The following is a 17127-nucleotide window of genomic DNA, read 5'->3' as shown; positions in this document are numbered from 1 at the left end:
AGAGGGGAAAGGGAAGGGCAGGGCAGGGGCTGCGGATTAAGACATACACACTGGAAAGGAAGGAAATAAGGCTATTTTTGCTTAGTGACTACATGACTGGGTACAAAAAAAAATCCAAAGAGGCTATGTAACTCTTCCTAAATTGATCCGTAGACCAATGCATTCTCAATCAAAATCCAGCAGGGTTTTGTTTTATTTCAGGTAGTATAGACGAGAATCAATAAACTTATTCTAAAATTTATGTGGAAAAGCAAAGGAACCAGAATAGCCAAAACAATTCTGAAAAAAGAACAAAGTTGGAAAACCAGCACTACCAGATTTCAAGAAACTGTGGAGGGACCAAGGCAATACAGTATTAGAAAAGTATAGATGCAAACGTCAATTCTACAGAAGAGAGTCCAGATAGTGCAAAACGTGTACAGTCAATGGATTTTGAAAAGCAAAGAAAATTCAATGAAAAAAGCAGAGCCTGTACAACAAATGACAGAGGAACAAATGGACATCCACAGGCAAAAACAAACAAAAACAAAAAACAAAAAAACTGTGACCCAAATGCAACATAAATGTAAAAACTAAATTTCTAGAAGAAAACATAGCAGATCATGTGTAGGACCATGGTTTAGGCAAGGACTTTTTCTTTTTTTTAGGACATAAAAATAATATATAAAGGAAAAACTTGACAAGACTTCATGAAAATAGAAAACTTATTTTCTGAAGGATACTGTTAAGAAAATGAAAATATCATCCACAGGCCAATAGAAAGTAATCTGCAAAAACACCCAATCAAATTGAATGCCTTCTTTATATTAAGACTCTGTATTTCTTCCTGGTCATAAAATTAATTTACCTAAGAGCTCCCAGCTAACTTATCAGGATACTAGAGACTTTCTTAAAAACACAGAAAACAAACAAAACATAAACCAAGACATTCTTGGCCCAGAACTTTATGCATTGGATTAAAGAAAATTACACTAGAAAATTCACAGGGTGTGTGTAGAGCAGAAGGGGTTGGCTGAAAAAAGAAGAGAAGCTGAAAAAAAGAAATTGCTGATCAGTTTTGGAGGCATGCAAATATCTCCACTTTGAAAAAAAAAATAGTATGTAACTAAACTAAAATCAAGATGAATGTTTCTGTAGGAAACGTAAGAGCAAATATATTACAGTCTCATATGAAAACCTTTACTGCAGTACAACTTTATATGAACAGTAGTATACTAAAGCATATGTCTACTGAATGTTTGGAGGTCTCATACACAATTTAAAAAAAAGCCTAGTTTAAAAAAAAAGTAAATATATGGTGACTGATTTTTGCTTGTCAACTGCTTTTATTTACATCACACAAAACTATCATGCCCATGTTTTCCAAATATTGTACATGTATTCATATCGTAACATCATGTCCTTAGTTTCGTGAATCTACTCCTTACCTTTATCTTTCACTGTGTATATACAACAAATAATTAAAACTACACGTATTATTAGTTTTTATTATTTTTTTAAATGTTTGTTTATTTTGAGACAGAGAGAGAGAGAGACAGAGAACGAGCAGGAGAGGGGCAGAGGGAGGGACAGAGAGAATCCCAAGCAGGCTCCAACCCAGTGAAGAGCCCAACATGGGGCTTGATCTCATGAAGTACGAGATTATGACCTGAGCCGAGATTAAGTGTCAGACACTTAACTGACTAAGCCACCCAGGTGCCCCAGAAAGTAATGTTGGATTTTTGAAATGTCTTACAGTATGAAGAAAATGATACATTCATATGATATATATTAGGATATTTAACCATTCATGCATTTTAAGAATAAACTCATGGGAATGCAAGCTAGTGCAGCCCCTCTGGAAAACAGTATGGAGGTTCCTCAAAAAACTAAAAATAGAACTATCCTACGACCCAGCAATTGCACTACTAGGCATTTATCCACGAGATACAGGTGTGCTGTTTTGAAGGGACACATGCACCCCCATGTTTATAGCAGCACTATCAACAACAGCCAAAGTATGGCAAGAGCCCAAATGTCCATCGATGGATGAATGGATAAAGAAGATGTGGTATATATACACAATGGAGTTATTGCTCGGCAATCAAAAAGAATAAAATCTTGCCATTTGCCACGTGGATGGAACTGGAGGGTGTTATGCTAAGTGAAATTAGTCAGTCAGAGAAAGACAAAAATCATATGACTTCACTCATATGAGGACTTCAAGAGACAAAACAGATGAACATAAGGGAAGGGAAACAAAAATAATATAATAACAGGGAGGGGGACAAAACAGAAGAGACTCTTAAACATGGAGAACACACTGAAGGTTACTGGAGGGATGGTGGGAGGGGGGATGGGCTAAATGGGTAAGAGGCACTAAGGAATCTACTCCTGAAATCATTGTTGCACTATATGCTAACTAATTTGGATGTAAATTTTAAAAAATTAAAAATAAAATTTAAAAAAAGAAGAAAGAAAGAAAAGGGAAATTTGGACACAAAGACATAGGAGAAGAAGTGCCACATGAAGGTGGAGGCAGAGATTGGAATGATGCATCTACAAGTCTAGGACCACTGAGAATTTCTGGCAACCAATGGAAGCTAGGAAAAGGCAAAGAAGAATTCTCCCCTAGAGCCTCCAGAGGAGAATATGGCCTGCAAACACATTGATTGCATTCTTTTAGCCTCAAAAACTGAGAGGTAATAAATTTCTATTGTTTTAAGCCAAAAGTAAAAAAAAAAAAAAGAATAAACCCACCATGGTCACAATTTACTCTTTTAATGTATTGCCCAATATTGATAATAAATTTATTTAGGATTTCTCAAGGAGACTGGTGTGTAATTTTCTTTTGTAAGCTATCTTTCTCAGGTTTTCTTACATATTGGTTTGAAATAAAATCTTTGGTAGCGTTAATATTCTATCTGTATTCTAGAAAAATTTTAACAGCTTCAAATAAATTTCACTTATCTATGAAAACATTAAAAGCAAGCAGAGATTTAACACACTGTGTTTCTTTCATAGAGTTCAAGAATCTAGAGAGCCAGAATGGAATGGAATGAAAAGTCAGGAGAGAAATGGATAAATCCTTCCCCCTTAATCCCTACTCTACTGTTGATCTGTTCCCACATTAACCCCCAACAAATGGTAAAGCAAAGTTTATTTAGAGGATTACTTATTACTTCTACATCAAGAATACATGCGTACATTGAAATTTACCTTTCTGTAGAAAGTATATGAATTAGCTTGAGCAAAAATTCACTGAATATCTGAGGACATGTTGAAGAAAGATGCACTTGTAATCGGGTAAGAAATTCTTGCATAGCTTGTGTAGCAGTTGGACCAACCTGAAGAGAAATTAATGCCATTGAAAACTTTTTACTGATACCATTTATAGAATTATTCATTTAAAAAGCATCAAGCATTAAGTCAAGCACTATACTCTTTGAACTTTTCATATGAAGAACGAAATATTAACAGTGATAGCAAGAAACCAACTTGCTTAGGTTTTGATATATTTATTTTAAACTTAAAATTATAAATCCTTTTTTTTAAAGTTTATTTTTGAGATAGAAAGACAGAGACCACGCATGCATGAGTGGGAGAGAGGGAGGACAAAGGATCTGAAGTGGGATCTGCACATACAGCAGCAAGCCTGACGCAGGGCTCGAGCTCACGAATCATGAGATCATGACCTAAACCAAAGTTGCACTCTCGACTGACTGAGCCACCCAGGTGCCCCCAAAATCATAAATTCTAGTATCAATAATTTTAGCATTATGGTTTAGAACTTACAGTAGGTTTGTGTAACTCAAGACAGAAAAAAATTCATCTGAATTACACAAGAAATATACCCACAATGATTCACAAAAGTACAAAGAACTTTTGCACTGATTTTCACCAACCACCTTACTAAATACCTATTTCACAGAAGCACTCAAAGAGGTTAAGTGATCCACAACTGGTCATGCTTCTAATGACTAGCAGAGCAAATACGAAAGTGGATGAAAAAACCAAAATCACAAAGACTCCAAAGGTACAAACCTGTACCAATTAATAAAAAAATGCTTTCCCAAACATTGTATCTTGTCAATGAAAGAAATGATAATGAAAAACATACTAAGTAACCTGAGGTATGTTTTGGAATGTTTTTTAATACTTCTCCATACAATCTTATTCAATCTCAATTTGTTATGATCACAAAAACCTTGAGGAGTTTTGGTAAAACAAAATGCAATGTAATGCTTCAAACTGTTTTAAAGTTAGATAAACTTAATTTCTAATACTAAGCACCTAAGTCACAGCATTCTTAACCAAAACTAAGATCTTGGAGGAAAGCTTGATCTTTAATAACTTATTCTGCCTTTAAAAAAAAAAAAAAAAAAAAAAAAAAAAAAAACAGGAAGAAAAACCCCTATTTAATACAATGGTATGCCCTCCAATACCTCGCTCTACCACCACCAAGTTCTGTAATTGTGGGCAATGCAGATACTGCATTTCTTCATATATGTAAAATAATGAAGTTAGAATCAATGATCCCAGGAATCTTCACATTCCCAATTCATAAATCTCTATGTACAATAATCACTTGAAAATATGCCTCTGCTCCCACCAAAACTCTGGCCCAATCTAAATATAATAGTTTTTTCTCCCTTGTTTTCATGCTTGTCTTGCTTGTTTCACTGTGTTCTACAAAACTTAAGTATGTACAGTACGAGAGTACTGACTAAACGTATCCAACAGAATTTAAAATCCAAGAAGGCAGAGAACTTGGTCTTGGTAACTACTTATAATCCCTAGTACCTAGAACAATACCTGGACCTAGCACACAGAAGCCTCGTAAAAACTTACTGAACAGGGGCACCTGGGTGGCTCTGTTGGTTAAGAGCCTGACTCTTGATTTCAGCTCAGGTCATCATCTTACAGCTTGTGAGTTCAAGCCCCACATCAGGCTCTGTGCTGACAGTATGGAGCCTGCCTAGGATTCTCTCCTTCCCTCTCTCTCTGCCTCTACCCCACTCATGCTATCTCTCTAAAAAATAAATAAACTTTTTTAAAAACTTACTGAATAAATGAAACACTAGAAAGGATGATATTATTACAGATTACACAACTAAATGAGATTTTGTCTAATGGCAAATCCAGAGAAAAATTTATAAATTTAAAAGATGATAATGTTGCATAGCCTCCACTAAAAAGATGCTATGAAAACTAAATTTATATCTTATATAAAAAGAAATATAATAGGGGCGACTGGGTGTCTCAGTTAAGTGTCCAATTTTTGGTTTTGGCTCAGGTCATGATCTCACGGTCATTGAGATCGAGCCCCACATCGGGCTCTGCACTGAGCATGGAGCCTGCTTGAGAGTCTCTCTGCCACGCCCCTGCTCATGCTCTCTTTCTCTCTCTCTTTGGAAAAAAAAAAAAAAAAAAAAAAAGAAGTATAATGATGTAGGAATATTTTAAAAAGCAATATATTATAACAAGAAATTACACTGATATAAAGGAAGTTTATAATGAGACTAAAATTGTTTATAAGCCCTGAGCAATACAACTTGCTATTTTTTTAAATAACATTTAATATTATAAAAAGGTTGTTAGGTGGATTATCAGTATTAGTAGTTGAGATCATTAAACATGGTACATTAGTTTTAAACAACTTTTTAAATTCCTGCGGTGCCTGGGTGGCTCAGTTAGTTAAGCATCTGACTTCGGCTCAGGTCATGATCTCATGGTTCATGAGCTTCCACTTCTCTCTCTCTCTTGCCCCTTGTGGGATTCTCTCTCTCTCTCTCCCTCTCTCTATAACCCTCCTTCAGTTGTGCCCTCTCTCACTCAAAAACAAAAACAAAACAAAACTTTTTTAATTCCAAGATTTCTTAAATGTTTCCATGGCTTTCAGGTAAGTATTTTTTCAGGATGTTTCTTAAATTAGCCCAAAATTAATGCCAAAAATACACATCTGCTTATAAATCCAGTAAAAATTCAAGTGAAAATTTACTACCTGCTGTGCTTCAGTTTCAGTATAACTATTATTATATACCATTCAAAACATTTTATTACATTGAAATATAAGACAATATCATTTAATACCTAAGCAATGAAAATTTTATTAGTTACATTAAGTTCTTCTTTACAAATATAATATATTTATTGAACTGTCTGGGTCTATCACTAGTTTTGAAAAGACACCGTACCTGTGGACTGTGTTGATTTGTTCCATGTGGACTGGTGCCAGAAAGAAATTTCACTAATACATGAATCAGGTTTGGATCTGAAACCAGCAGATGAGCAGTACTCTCCTGAGTTCCAATGGCATTGCTTGAACCAGCTGTAAAACATTTTTTAAAAATGCTCTTAACAAATGGACCCTGAAAGAATGGAAATGCGGTATCTCAAATGTCTTTTAGTTTCAAGGAAAACTCACATATTCCTGGGAGTTAGTTTATTAAAAGGGTCTGAAACTCTACTGCATTGACTGTGTTGGGCTCATTCTGTATTTTCATCTATCATGGATCTCCTCTGGCCTCTCTCCTAATCTGACTATAAAAAATAGCTGGTTTAAAGTGCATCTTATTTAGTATATAGTCAAGTGGAAAAGAAATTGGAAAAGAAATAAATAAATGCTTACTGACCTTTTGGTGAGCCTATTCTTGGTAATTATTTCCCTCTTTCAGAAATAGGGACCTACTTTTCGGATAAATCTCAGATAAATCTATGCAAACACTATTCATTTTTGCAAGTCAGTACCACAAAGGTTGTATAATGTTCAAAGGTATACAGGTAACACACCAGTTTTCTGAATTGACTAAAACATCCTTTGAGCTAATATCTTCAATATGAGACAGTGATACTTTTGATGCCATATTTGGAAAGTATATTTGAAATGAAAAAAAGGAATAGCACTTTGATGCGAAACAATGATTTAAACTGATATATTTATCAATGTGACAGAGCTTTCTATTTAGTGAAATTAACCCCACAAAGAATGGGGATGAAATTTACCCACCTCTTGTCATAATCTAGAGAGAATGAGGATTCCAATTCACAAATGGTGAGTCCTTGTTTTCTAGTCTGAACTTTCATCCCTATCTCAACAACAATCTCCAGAATGTCAGATTAAATCCAGACTTAAATGTGAAAAGTAAAACCAATATGCACTACAGAAGATAACATAGTAGGGATCTAGATGTGGAAACAAAAACCTAGCAATCTAATCATATATGCTCAGGATTATAATAATAAATAAATCACTTTTAAGTGCAAAGATCCTTTAAAAAGAATAACAAACATAAAACAGTAAATATTTGTACTCTAAAAGCAATCAGTTTTGTTTTAATAAGTAGTAAGGTTTTAGAAAGTAAAACTATGATTTGAACTTGTGATGGCAAATGAGAGTAAACTGTCAAAGTAAAGAGGCACAAAGCCTAAGATATTTAAGAATAAATTCAGAAGAGGCACAGTCAAAGAAGGAACATAATCTTCACAACTCTATCACTTCTTACAAAAATCTTGAGAATCTGATAGTAAGGATGAAAAAGTATGTGTGAGAGATTTAAAGGAATAAATCTCTAAACTTACGATTCAGCTGCATATTTGTCATGAGAGTTAGACTATGAAGCACAAGGCACCATGTCCGGAGAAGAGTGTTGGGATACCAAGCTAACACGGTGAGAAAGCTAGTTATGGACGCTATACAGAAAAGAGAAGGGGAGGACATTTTTAATTAACGATAACCACATGTTTATTAAGAATTAAAAATGAAACAGATAAATTTAAAACACGACACTATTTCTTTACATCAATTCACTACCTAGTGGCCTCAAAACATACAAATGAAAAGAGTTCCCCGTTAAATATCACTAAAGAATTAAGAAATAAAATAATGTTTTAAGGCTAAGTTTAAAGCTCTGCCCACAATCCATAAAATAACATGTTATCACTATAAACATGCTGTCCTTCTCAAACTACAGGCACTTCTACTGCAACACAGCTTTACTAAAACTCTTCACATGCTATAAGACCTAAAGCTGAAAATAACAGGGGACACTGGAAAAACAGGGATGGGGTAAAACCTCTGAAAACCAATACAACTTCACAACAAAAGCAGAAACCTCAACAAAAATTAGGTCACTTGAAAGGTTAAGTGGGAAGCACTTAACGGCAGCTGGAGAAGCCAAAGAAATTATTCAAATGCACAAACATAATTCAGTGCCCACACTGTGCTCTTAAAACACCCTTGAAAAATGGCTGATTCCAGATTTCAGGCCAAAATATAAACAGACTGAAATATTTATCACACTTTAAAAGCTAACAAAAACCCAGTCATGTATTTAAAACAAAAGAAAGGAGCACCGAACTGGCCACAAATGGCAAAATTTTAGCATCAATATCCATAACAATTTTAATAGAAAAATATTTTTAAATCCCTGAACTTACACAGATATTTATTAAAGAAACTAAATAGTCATTTTAAAAATTAAGGAAGTTCTGGCATTTTCCTTGCCTCTATTATACAAACTGTACCAACAGAGGGAGAGAGAATAGCCTATGAAAGAAAATTTCTCTTTATGTAAGTATTTCAACTAAAATGAAAAAGTGACAGAAATAGACTATCCTCATTTTGAAACCTCTAATGAATTATTAATGGCATTCAGCATCAGTGTGTTAATAATGTAAAAATAGAGGCTACCTTTGAAATTTCCTTTTAAAAAAATACTAAGCTCCAGGACTAACTACCATTTATAGGAAAAAGAGAGGACAGCATGGAGATACAATCGCGAAAAATCAGGAACCCGGGAATCCTGAAAAACAACCAAACTTCTTTGACAAATGACTTTATTAAGGGGATAAAAAAAAAGATCTGGAGAGAACCGATACAGCTTAAGGATTAAAGAAATATAATTAAAACACATGGACCTTATATGGAGTCTATTTCAAGTTTTAAAAATTTGGAACAGTTGAGACAACTAGAAATTTGAATACTAACCAGATATCTGATGATAATAATGAACAGTTATTTACTTTTTTACTCATCAACTTTGTTTATGTGTAAGGGTTTTCACAATAAAAAAGAGCACAACTTATATTAATTATTAGTACAGTGGAAGAGATGAAAACCTCTTAATTAAAGCAGGTTGGCTCTTGCCAAGACAACGCAGATCTAAGTAGAACCGTTCAGCCAGTGGCACTAAAGACCAACCTGATAGCCATGTGAATAGAAAATGCACCCCCCAAGGAAGAAAGCACCAGAAATAGATGACCATTTACACTTTTCTTAAAATAAAACTAAATAGATTCTTGCAGCCAGAGCCAAAGACTAATTCTATTTCTATAGAAGGGTATTATTTTACTCCCATTATATCCACACTCTTGCATTTGTCCAAAACACACACACACACACACACACACACACACACACACACACACACACGCACACCCAAAAGTTAACTAATACAACTCTTAAAAAATTTGTTTAATGTTTATTTTTGAGGGAGAGAGAGAGAGACAGAGCGTGAGTGGGGTAGAGGCAGACAAAGTGGGAGATACAAGGCTCTGAGCTGTCAGCACACAGCCCAACACAAGGCTTGAACTCACAAACCATGAGATTATGACCTGAGCCGAAGTTGGACGTTTAACTGACTGAGCAACCCAGGCATCCCTAACTAACACAACTTTTTTTCTTTTTTTAAATATAATTTATTGTCAAATTGAGTAACATACAGTGTGTAAAGTGTGCTCTTGGTTTTTGGGGTAGATTCCTGTGGTTCATTGCTTATATACAACACCCAGGGCTCATCCCAACAAGTGCCCTCCTCAATGCCCATTACCCATTTTCCCCTTTCCCCCACCCTCAGTTTGTTCTCTGTATTTAAGAGTCTCTTATGGTTTGCCTACTAATACAACATCTACAGGAAATCGACAACCAACTCCAATTTATCAATTCCTATGAGGCTGATTCACCTTTTTAAGAAATACCAAGGGCACCTGGGTGGCTCAGTCAGTTAAGCTTCTGACTTTGGCTCAGGTCATGATCTCAGGGTTTGTGAGTTCGAGCCCCGCATTGGGCTCTGTGCTGACAGCTTGGAGCCTGGAGCCTGGAGCCTGCTTTGGATTCTGTGTCTCCCTCTCTCTCTGCCCGCCCCCGCTCACACTCTGTCTCTGTCTCTCAAAAATAATCATTAAAAACAAACAAAAAAAAAGACATACCAGTGGTAACAGAACAGCTGAAGAATAAGACAAATATTTTAGGAAATAAAGATTAACGATGCAAGTTTTAGTTGCACATGGGCATAAGATAACACAAATCACAGAGTAAGTTTTTTGTTTTCTTCACTGCTAAGTAATGTCAGTTTATTAAAAAAAGGCTTTTTTCCAGTAAACCATTATAATCCTAATGACAAAGATTAGGTAAACATTACCCTAACCATTGCCTTTTTAGTTTATTTATATTATGTTAATAACCATCCTTCTAATAAATCTTACCCTGATTTAATGAGATGACAGGTATTCGATTGGCATTATATAAAAAAATGTCTGCTCCATTTTCTTTGTTTCCAGATGAACTAGAATTCAGGCTCAATGTGAGCCACAACTGGAGAAGTGATTCCAACTGAAAAAGAGTGAAAATTGACAGTAGGAAAAAAAAAGTACCTATTATATAACGAAATACTGTTTAAATAAAAACCTTATGAATGACTCCTTGTGAGTAATTAATTTTTTTATTAAGTATTTCCTCTGGCTACTTCAATTCAGTTGGCAAGCAAACACATCTCACAATTCTTGATGAAACAAAATTTAAATTAAAATTTCGTACCTAATACCTATAGTTTTCTAAATCAAAATGGATGATTCAAGTCTTTAAATATAGTTGTATGTGCAACATATAATTGGAACTAAAGTAACAAAGCTTAAAAATCATAAAACTTATAAATAACCCTATCACTGAGGAGCTGTGGTTATCAAAGGATCTCCAATACTTTTCCATCTGAGATAATTAATAAAACACCCTTTCAGGTTGAGAAAGATCTCCCCAGTTATTTTCACCTTTTACTAGGCTAGCAATACTTGTAAAAATACACCATTTCTCCTGAAGTCATACCTGGACATGATGGACTTGAAGCATGGAAAAAAGTTTGTTGAAACAAACATTTAACATTGGGACAGATGATAACTGTATAATAAGCTGGCTGGACTGGCTCGCTGCTTGTAAACCCCCTAGAAGGGAATCATCTGTTCCAGTGGGAGACTGTGATACTGAAAATTAAACACAATTATGATTTTTATATACAAAGTAGCAGGAGAAATGTTCACTAGCTATTAGTATGTACAGATAAGTGAAGCTCTTTAAAAAAATTTTTTTTAATTGCTTTCCTAAGAATGGTTCATCATTATATTATTTGAAAATTTGTTTTTACAACATTACCTGAAGGTCAAAAAGACAATCACCAAAGAGAGAAGCTCCCCAATTCACAGCACTTGTCCATCAAAGGAACAAAACCTTATTACTCTCTAGCAATTTCTATTTTCAATTTTTTCCTAATTAATAAAAGAGGAAAAGGAAGAAAAAGAAGAATCTTGACTAATTCTTAAGAAAGTAATTTTAGAATAATTTAGACTCTAATCCATTGATTCTTAACCTTGATTACACATTAAAATTACCTGGGAAGCATCAAAAAATTCTGATGCCCAGGTCACACACCAAACTAATAAACGAGCATACATTCATGGGAAGTAGACAAACATATGAACTCTAACAGAGGTTTTCCATGAAAAGTTTATTTACAAAGTTATTAAAAGGGGGACAAAGTTCTGAACAGGATAAAAATCAAAAGATAAAATATTAAGAGGAACAGATACAAATTACAAAAGCATCTTTTAACAAAATGTTTTAGATCAGAAATATTTAACAGAGAAAAGGGCTACTTAGGTCAGTACTGAGCTGTCTGTCGTCGCGGAGAGGCTGACCTAACAAAAGAGATCCCTCCATTACATGAAAGATAAGGTACAATAATACTATTGTATGGTACTATTGTACCAATACCAAGATCACAGAACACTAGACCATTTCTTCAGTCTTTCACCTTTTTTCTATACCCCCTAAGGTGAGAAATAAATGAAAATAGCAAAGTGAAAGAATTCAATTTGACATAGAAATGTTGAAAAACCCAACTTTTCTAATGCATTGTGAACTCTCCTTCATAGGGGAAGGAGAACATGATGTTCTTCCTAGGTTCTAACTAGTATATCTACCCCTTTACTCACCATGCTCCAGAGAGAAGGTGAAGTAATTTAGTGGAGGTGAAGGAAAATAAGAATCACCATCTCCTCAGCACAGCTCCTCAATCTTAAGTCTTTGAGAGACAAGCTGCTATCTTAACTGTGCTCACCTGACAGGAGGCAATCCACCCAAGTCTAGCACTCTACTTCAGCAAACTACAGCCGGATGATCAAAACTGCAGGCACCTGACTGTGTAACAGTTTCTAAATCAGCCATGCCCATTTGTTTGGACGTTGTCTATGGCTACTTACTACAAAGTCACAGTTGTGTAGTTACCACACACACTGTACAGCTCAGAAAGCCTAAAACATTTACTATCTGGTCCTTGATATAAAAAGTTTGCTCTCTTTTGATGCAGATAATCAGGCAGTAAATCTTCAATTCAGTAGTTCAATTAGGTCCCTATATATCTCTTCCATCCTAGTCTTTAGTAAAAGGCGAAAGATTTACACGATTTGAAGAGAAACCAGAGTACATCCATCCTAGTCTTTAAGGGTGACAAAGATGCCACTGCAGTAGTGGCCCCTTATCAATAGTTTTGTTTTCCACAGTTTCCGGTTTCTTTTAATAGCAGTCAACTGTTATCATCATATGAACAGCAGTCAACTACAGGCAGGAGGCAGGTGATCCTCTGTCTGACTGACATACAGTTAGAAGGTCAATGGTAGCCTGACACTCCATCACTACACCTACGTCATTCACCCTACTGCATTACACCATGCAGGCATTTTAGCATCAAAAGTCACCACCACGGGAGTGAATACATAACATATTTTGAGAGAGACCACATTCATACCTTTATTACAGTATATAATTGTTCTATTTTATTATTATTGTTAATCTCTTACTGTGCCAAATTTATAAATCAAACTTTATCACAGGTTTGTAAGGAAAAAACATGGTATATATAGGGTTCAGTACTAGCTGTGGTGTCAGGCATCCACTGGGGGTCTTGTATGTCTCTTGGAAAAGGGGGGGGGATTATTGTATTCAAAAACCCACTTTATAATAAATGCGGATATAATGGAAGGAACTCCCAGGCAGCTAGCTAAGCAAACAACTCTAGGAATTTCATTAACTTCACAATGCCACAATAACAAAACATCACTCAGATTTTTGGACTGAATGTAAGTGTAGTACTACATGGAGGCATTTTGTTTCCCCTCTGCTTTCCCAATTTATTAATCCTTTGTCTTTTTTCTCAACTTGCTACTAACTTAGTGAGGGAGAGGTGCTATATACTTAGCCTACTCAGATTCACACCACACGTGGAATTTAAAAATTTGTCTTCACTGAATGCACTTAAAAAATCAACCAAGAAATAAATCATTCACTGCAATATTCTAAGAATGATGATTTTCACTTACATGTAGGTGATGTATTTGTTAATGCCTGTAAAATGGAATCTGCTTCCAGGGTAGACATCATTTTCAACATAAGTTCTGCTTGTTGTTCAAGTCCAACTTCTAGGCGAGCATCTAGGGCTACGAAGAGCAGTTAAAAGAAAAAAAGGCTATTTGATAATTATTACTCATGTCCTACTTTCTACACTAAAATGTTGACATCCAAATGCAGAATAGGGTGAAGAATGTGTCCTCATGGAGAACAACCTGTCAGGAGTATCAGGTATGTCAGGGAGTATGCAGGTAACAAAATCTGTGCAAAGGAGGCCAGAGATGGGAGACTGGTTATATAAAGAGAAGTGGATCAAATAAATTAAGTGATGATAATGGAAACAAGTAAGGTAAGGATAATGAGAACCAGGTTCCTCATTGTCAGAGAATACAGATACAAAAATGGAAGGGAGGAAGTTAAAATGAAGCCTGTGGAATATTACTGTACATTAACGAACTTAAATTAAAATTTTTTAACTTATTTAAATTTTTTAAATTTATTAAAAAAATAGTATTTTTTAAAATACTACAGCCAGATATGTATATTAGAAATATAGACACAAATGTGTGTGTACACACACACACACACACACACACACACACACACACACACACTGTCCACCAAGAGAACACAGAAACAGTCACCGAAATTGTAGTTAAGTATATCTAGCACCCAAATCTTGGTTTCCTAATCACATTCTTCCACTAAAATGTTTTGAAATACCCTTTTTGCTCAAGTAGTTAATCCCCAGTCTAGGGAAGAAAAAGGAAATGATAAGCCTGGGGCACCTTGTGCCAGAAAACAAGGAAACCCACAGAAAGATGAGAAAGTATCAAAAAGACAGATAAGCTTAAGAAAGATCCCACTGGTCAAATCTGGGACAATGTGAACATCAAAATAAATAATGAAGACACCGTGAATATACTTAATGCCACAAAACTGTATACTTAAAAATGGGTAAAATGGGGGGTGCCTGGGTGGCTCGGTCGGTTAAGTATTTGACTTCGGCTCAGGTCATAATCTCCTGGCCCATGGGTTTGAGCCCCGCATGGACTCTATGCTGACAGCTCAGAGCCTGGAGCCTGCTTGGGATTCTGTGTCTCCTCTCTCCCTGCCCCTCCCCCACTCATGCTCTGTTTCGCTCTCAAAAATAAATAAACATTAAAAAAAGTTTTTAAAAATGGTTTAAAATGGTAAGTTTTATGTTATTCACATTTTGCCTTAATAAAAACTAAGCAACAAATATACAAATAATAATTATGACCCACTGAATAAAACAGAAAACCATAAATCTACTTAAAAATAAAACTAATTTTTTTAAAAGAATAGTTTCAAAGCACCACTCTCCCACACCCACAAAAATTTATTTGGCAAGGGACAAAGAACAACTTTATAAGGGAGAAGACTGACAGATAACCTCCTTAAATCAAGTAATTAAACTTCAAATCACCAGTCATGGAACAAATTAAAATCGTAAGCCAACTAACAGAATACATAAGAAAATCTATGCATTATACCAGTGATACTTCTGGCAACGATGCATGACCATAATCTAATCATGAGGAAATAACACACACACCCAAGTTTTGAAGAACATTTTACAAAATAACCAGCTTGTAATCTTCAAAAGCATTAAGGTCATGGAAGTGAACTCTGATGAACTGTGGCAGGCTGTGGGGCGCTTGAGTGGCTCAGTCAGATAAGGATCTGACTCTTGGTTTCAGCTCAGGTCTGATCTTGCAGTTGTGAGATCAAATCTCACGTCTGGCTCTATGCTGACATTGCAGAGCCTACTTAAGGTTGTCTCTTTCCCTCTCTCTCTGCCTCTCCACTGCTCGCTCTCTCTCTCTCTCTCTCTCTCTCTCTCAAAATTAAATAAATAAATAGATAAATAAATAAATGTAAAAAAAAAAGAGCTATGGCAGGCTGAAAGAGACTGAAGAGGTATGAAAACTAAATACAAGGCATCTTTTTGCTTTGGATTCTTTAGCATAAAGGATGTTATTTAAACACAAATGCTGAACTGGAATGGGATATGAATGTTAGTACTAATGTTAGTTTCCTAATTTTGATGAAATGTGCTTCCTGATTGCTCTTGTAGAAAAATGCCCTGATTTGTAAAACAAATAAAATAAAAATATTTAAGCCTAGCAACTTACTCCCAAATGGTTCAGGATAGCAAATATTCTTTGTATCAAACTTCAACGTTTCAGCAAACATATGGTTGTTTCAAAATTTAACCAAAGATTTTATTAAAAACAAAAACTCTGATATATTCTACATGACTAGAAAAGTGCAAAAATAATATTCAGTGTGGTTTCATCTGTTTACAAACAAAATACGAGTTTATTATGAGTAAAAAATAAATACATTAAAGCACAATCAATTTAAAGTCCCTGTCAATCCCACACAACCTCACAAAATATATTTTGTGAGGTGTTATTCTGAGAAACAAAATGCCCCATAAACAGAAGCTCCTCCAAACAGACTGACACGGAAACACACATCCATGTCACTCTGATGGCACATGTGGGAAACCAAACCCTCAGAGCACACACTCAGCCTCGTTTTCTCATATGCCAAAGCATACATGAAATCAGGACTTGTTTTAAGAATAGCACATGACTTAGAATATAATACCCACTTACCCTGAGATACTGAAACACTAACTGTCTGTGATCCATTCTTCTCTGTGCTTGCAGGTGGCTTTGCTACAGGAATCCCAAGACCTCCAATGTAAGGGTTGTAATTGTAGGTGCCATAATCAGCACCCCAGTAGTCATACCATGTACTGCTTATTGGCTTAAAAGAGTGGGAAAAATAAAACTGTGGTTTATTTTTACCTCTTCACTAAGAGTGACATTATTTACACTATCTAAATTCAAACAGGGTTACAAAATAAACATGCTCCCCCCCCTTTAAATCACCAAAACATACTTCTAATTTTAATGATCTATAGGAACAGTTCAGTAATTTTCTCTTGATCTGATACCAAAATCTAGAAGTACCTTATTTATTTAGAATCTGAGAGAGGGGTACCTGGGTGGCTCAGTAGGTTAAGCATCTGACTCTTGATCTCAGCTCATGTGAGGATCTCACAGTTCTTGAGATTGAGCCCCATATGGAGCTCTGTGCTGACAGTGCAGAGCCTGCCTGGAATTCTCTTTCTCTCTATCCGTACCCCACTTGTGCTTACTCTCTCTCTCTCTCTCTCTCTCTCTCTCTCTCTCTCACACACACACACACAAAATAAATAAACTTAAAAAAAATGTATTAGAATCTGAGAGATAATTAGCATCCTTAAAGAAAAATCTCGGGGCACCTGGGTGGCTCAGTCAGTTAAGCATCCGACTTCAGCTCAGGTCATGATCTCATGGTTCATGAGTTAGAGCCCCGCATCAGGCTCCTGACAGTGTGGAGCCTGCTTAGGATTCTCTCTCTCACCCACTCTCTCTGCCCCTTCCTGACTCATA

The 17127-nt window shown here is 35.6% G+C and overlaps 1 protein-coding gene across 15 annotated transcripts in view; it reads right to left on the bottom strand.

Annotated features, from left to right (window-relative positions):
- BIRC6 (baculoviral IAP repeat containing 6) overlaps window positions 1-17127 on the bottom strand; it is a 224586-nt gene that overhangs the window by 97187 nt on the left and 110272 nt on the right. For all 15 annotated transcript variants that reach the window (XR_015248981.1, XM_086700326.1, XM_086700335.1 and 12 more), the window contains 7 exons: window positions 16303-16456; window positions 13627-13743; window positions 11081-11235; window positions 10465-10591; window positions 7561-7671; window positions 6177-6310; window positions 3199-3326 (listed from right to left, as the gene is read on the bottom strand). Coding sequence is in view for 14 of the 15 variants with exons in the window: in XM_086700326.1 (XP_086556452.1) it covers window positions 3199-3326; window positions 6177-6310; window positions 7561-7671; window positions 10465-10591; window positions 11081-11235; window positions 13627-13743; window positions 16303-16456 (926 nt within the window). In the remaining variant the exon portion in view is untranslated. The remainder of the gene's footprint in view (window positions 1-3198; window positions 3327-6176; window positions 6311-7560; window positions 7672-10464; window positions 10592-11080; window positions 11236-13626; window positions 13744-16302; window positions 16457-17127) is intronic.

Source organism: Puma concolor, chromosome A3 (assembly GCF_028749965.1).
Source record: "Puma concolor isolate L17-30 chromosome A3, mPumCon1.1.hap2, whole genome shotgun sequence".
Classification (NCBI taxonomy): domain Eukaryota; kingdom Metazoa; phylum Chordata; class Mammalia; order Carnivora; family Felidae; genus Puma; species Puma concolor.
This window is presented reverse-complemented; position numbering and strand designations above follow the sequence as displayed.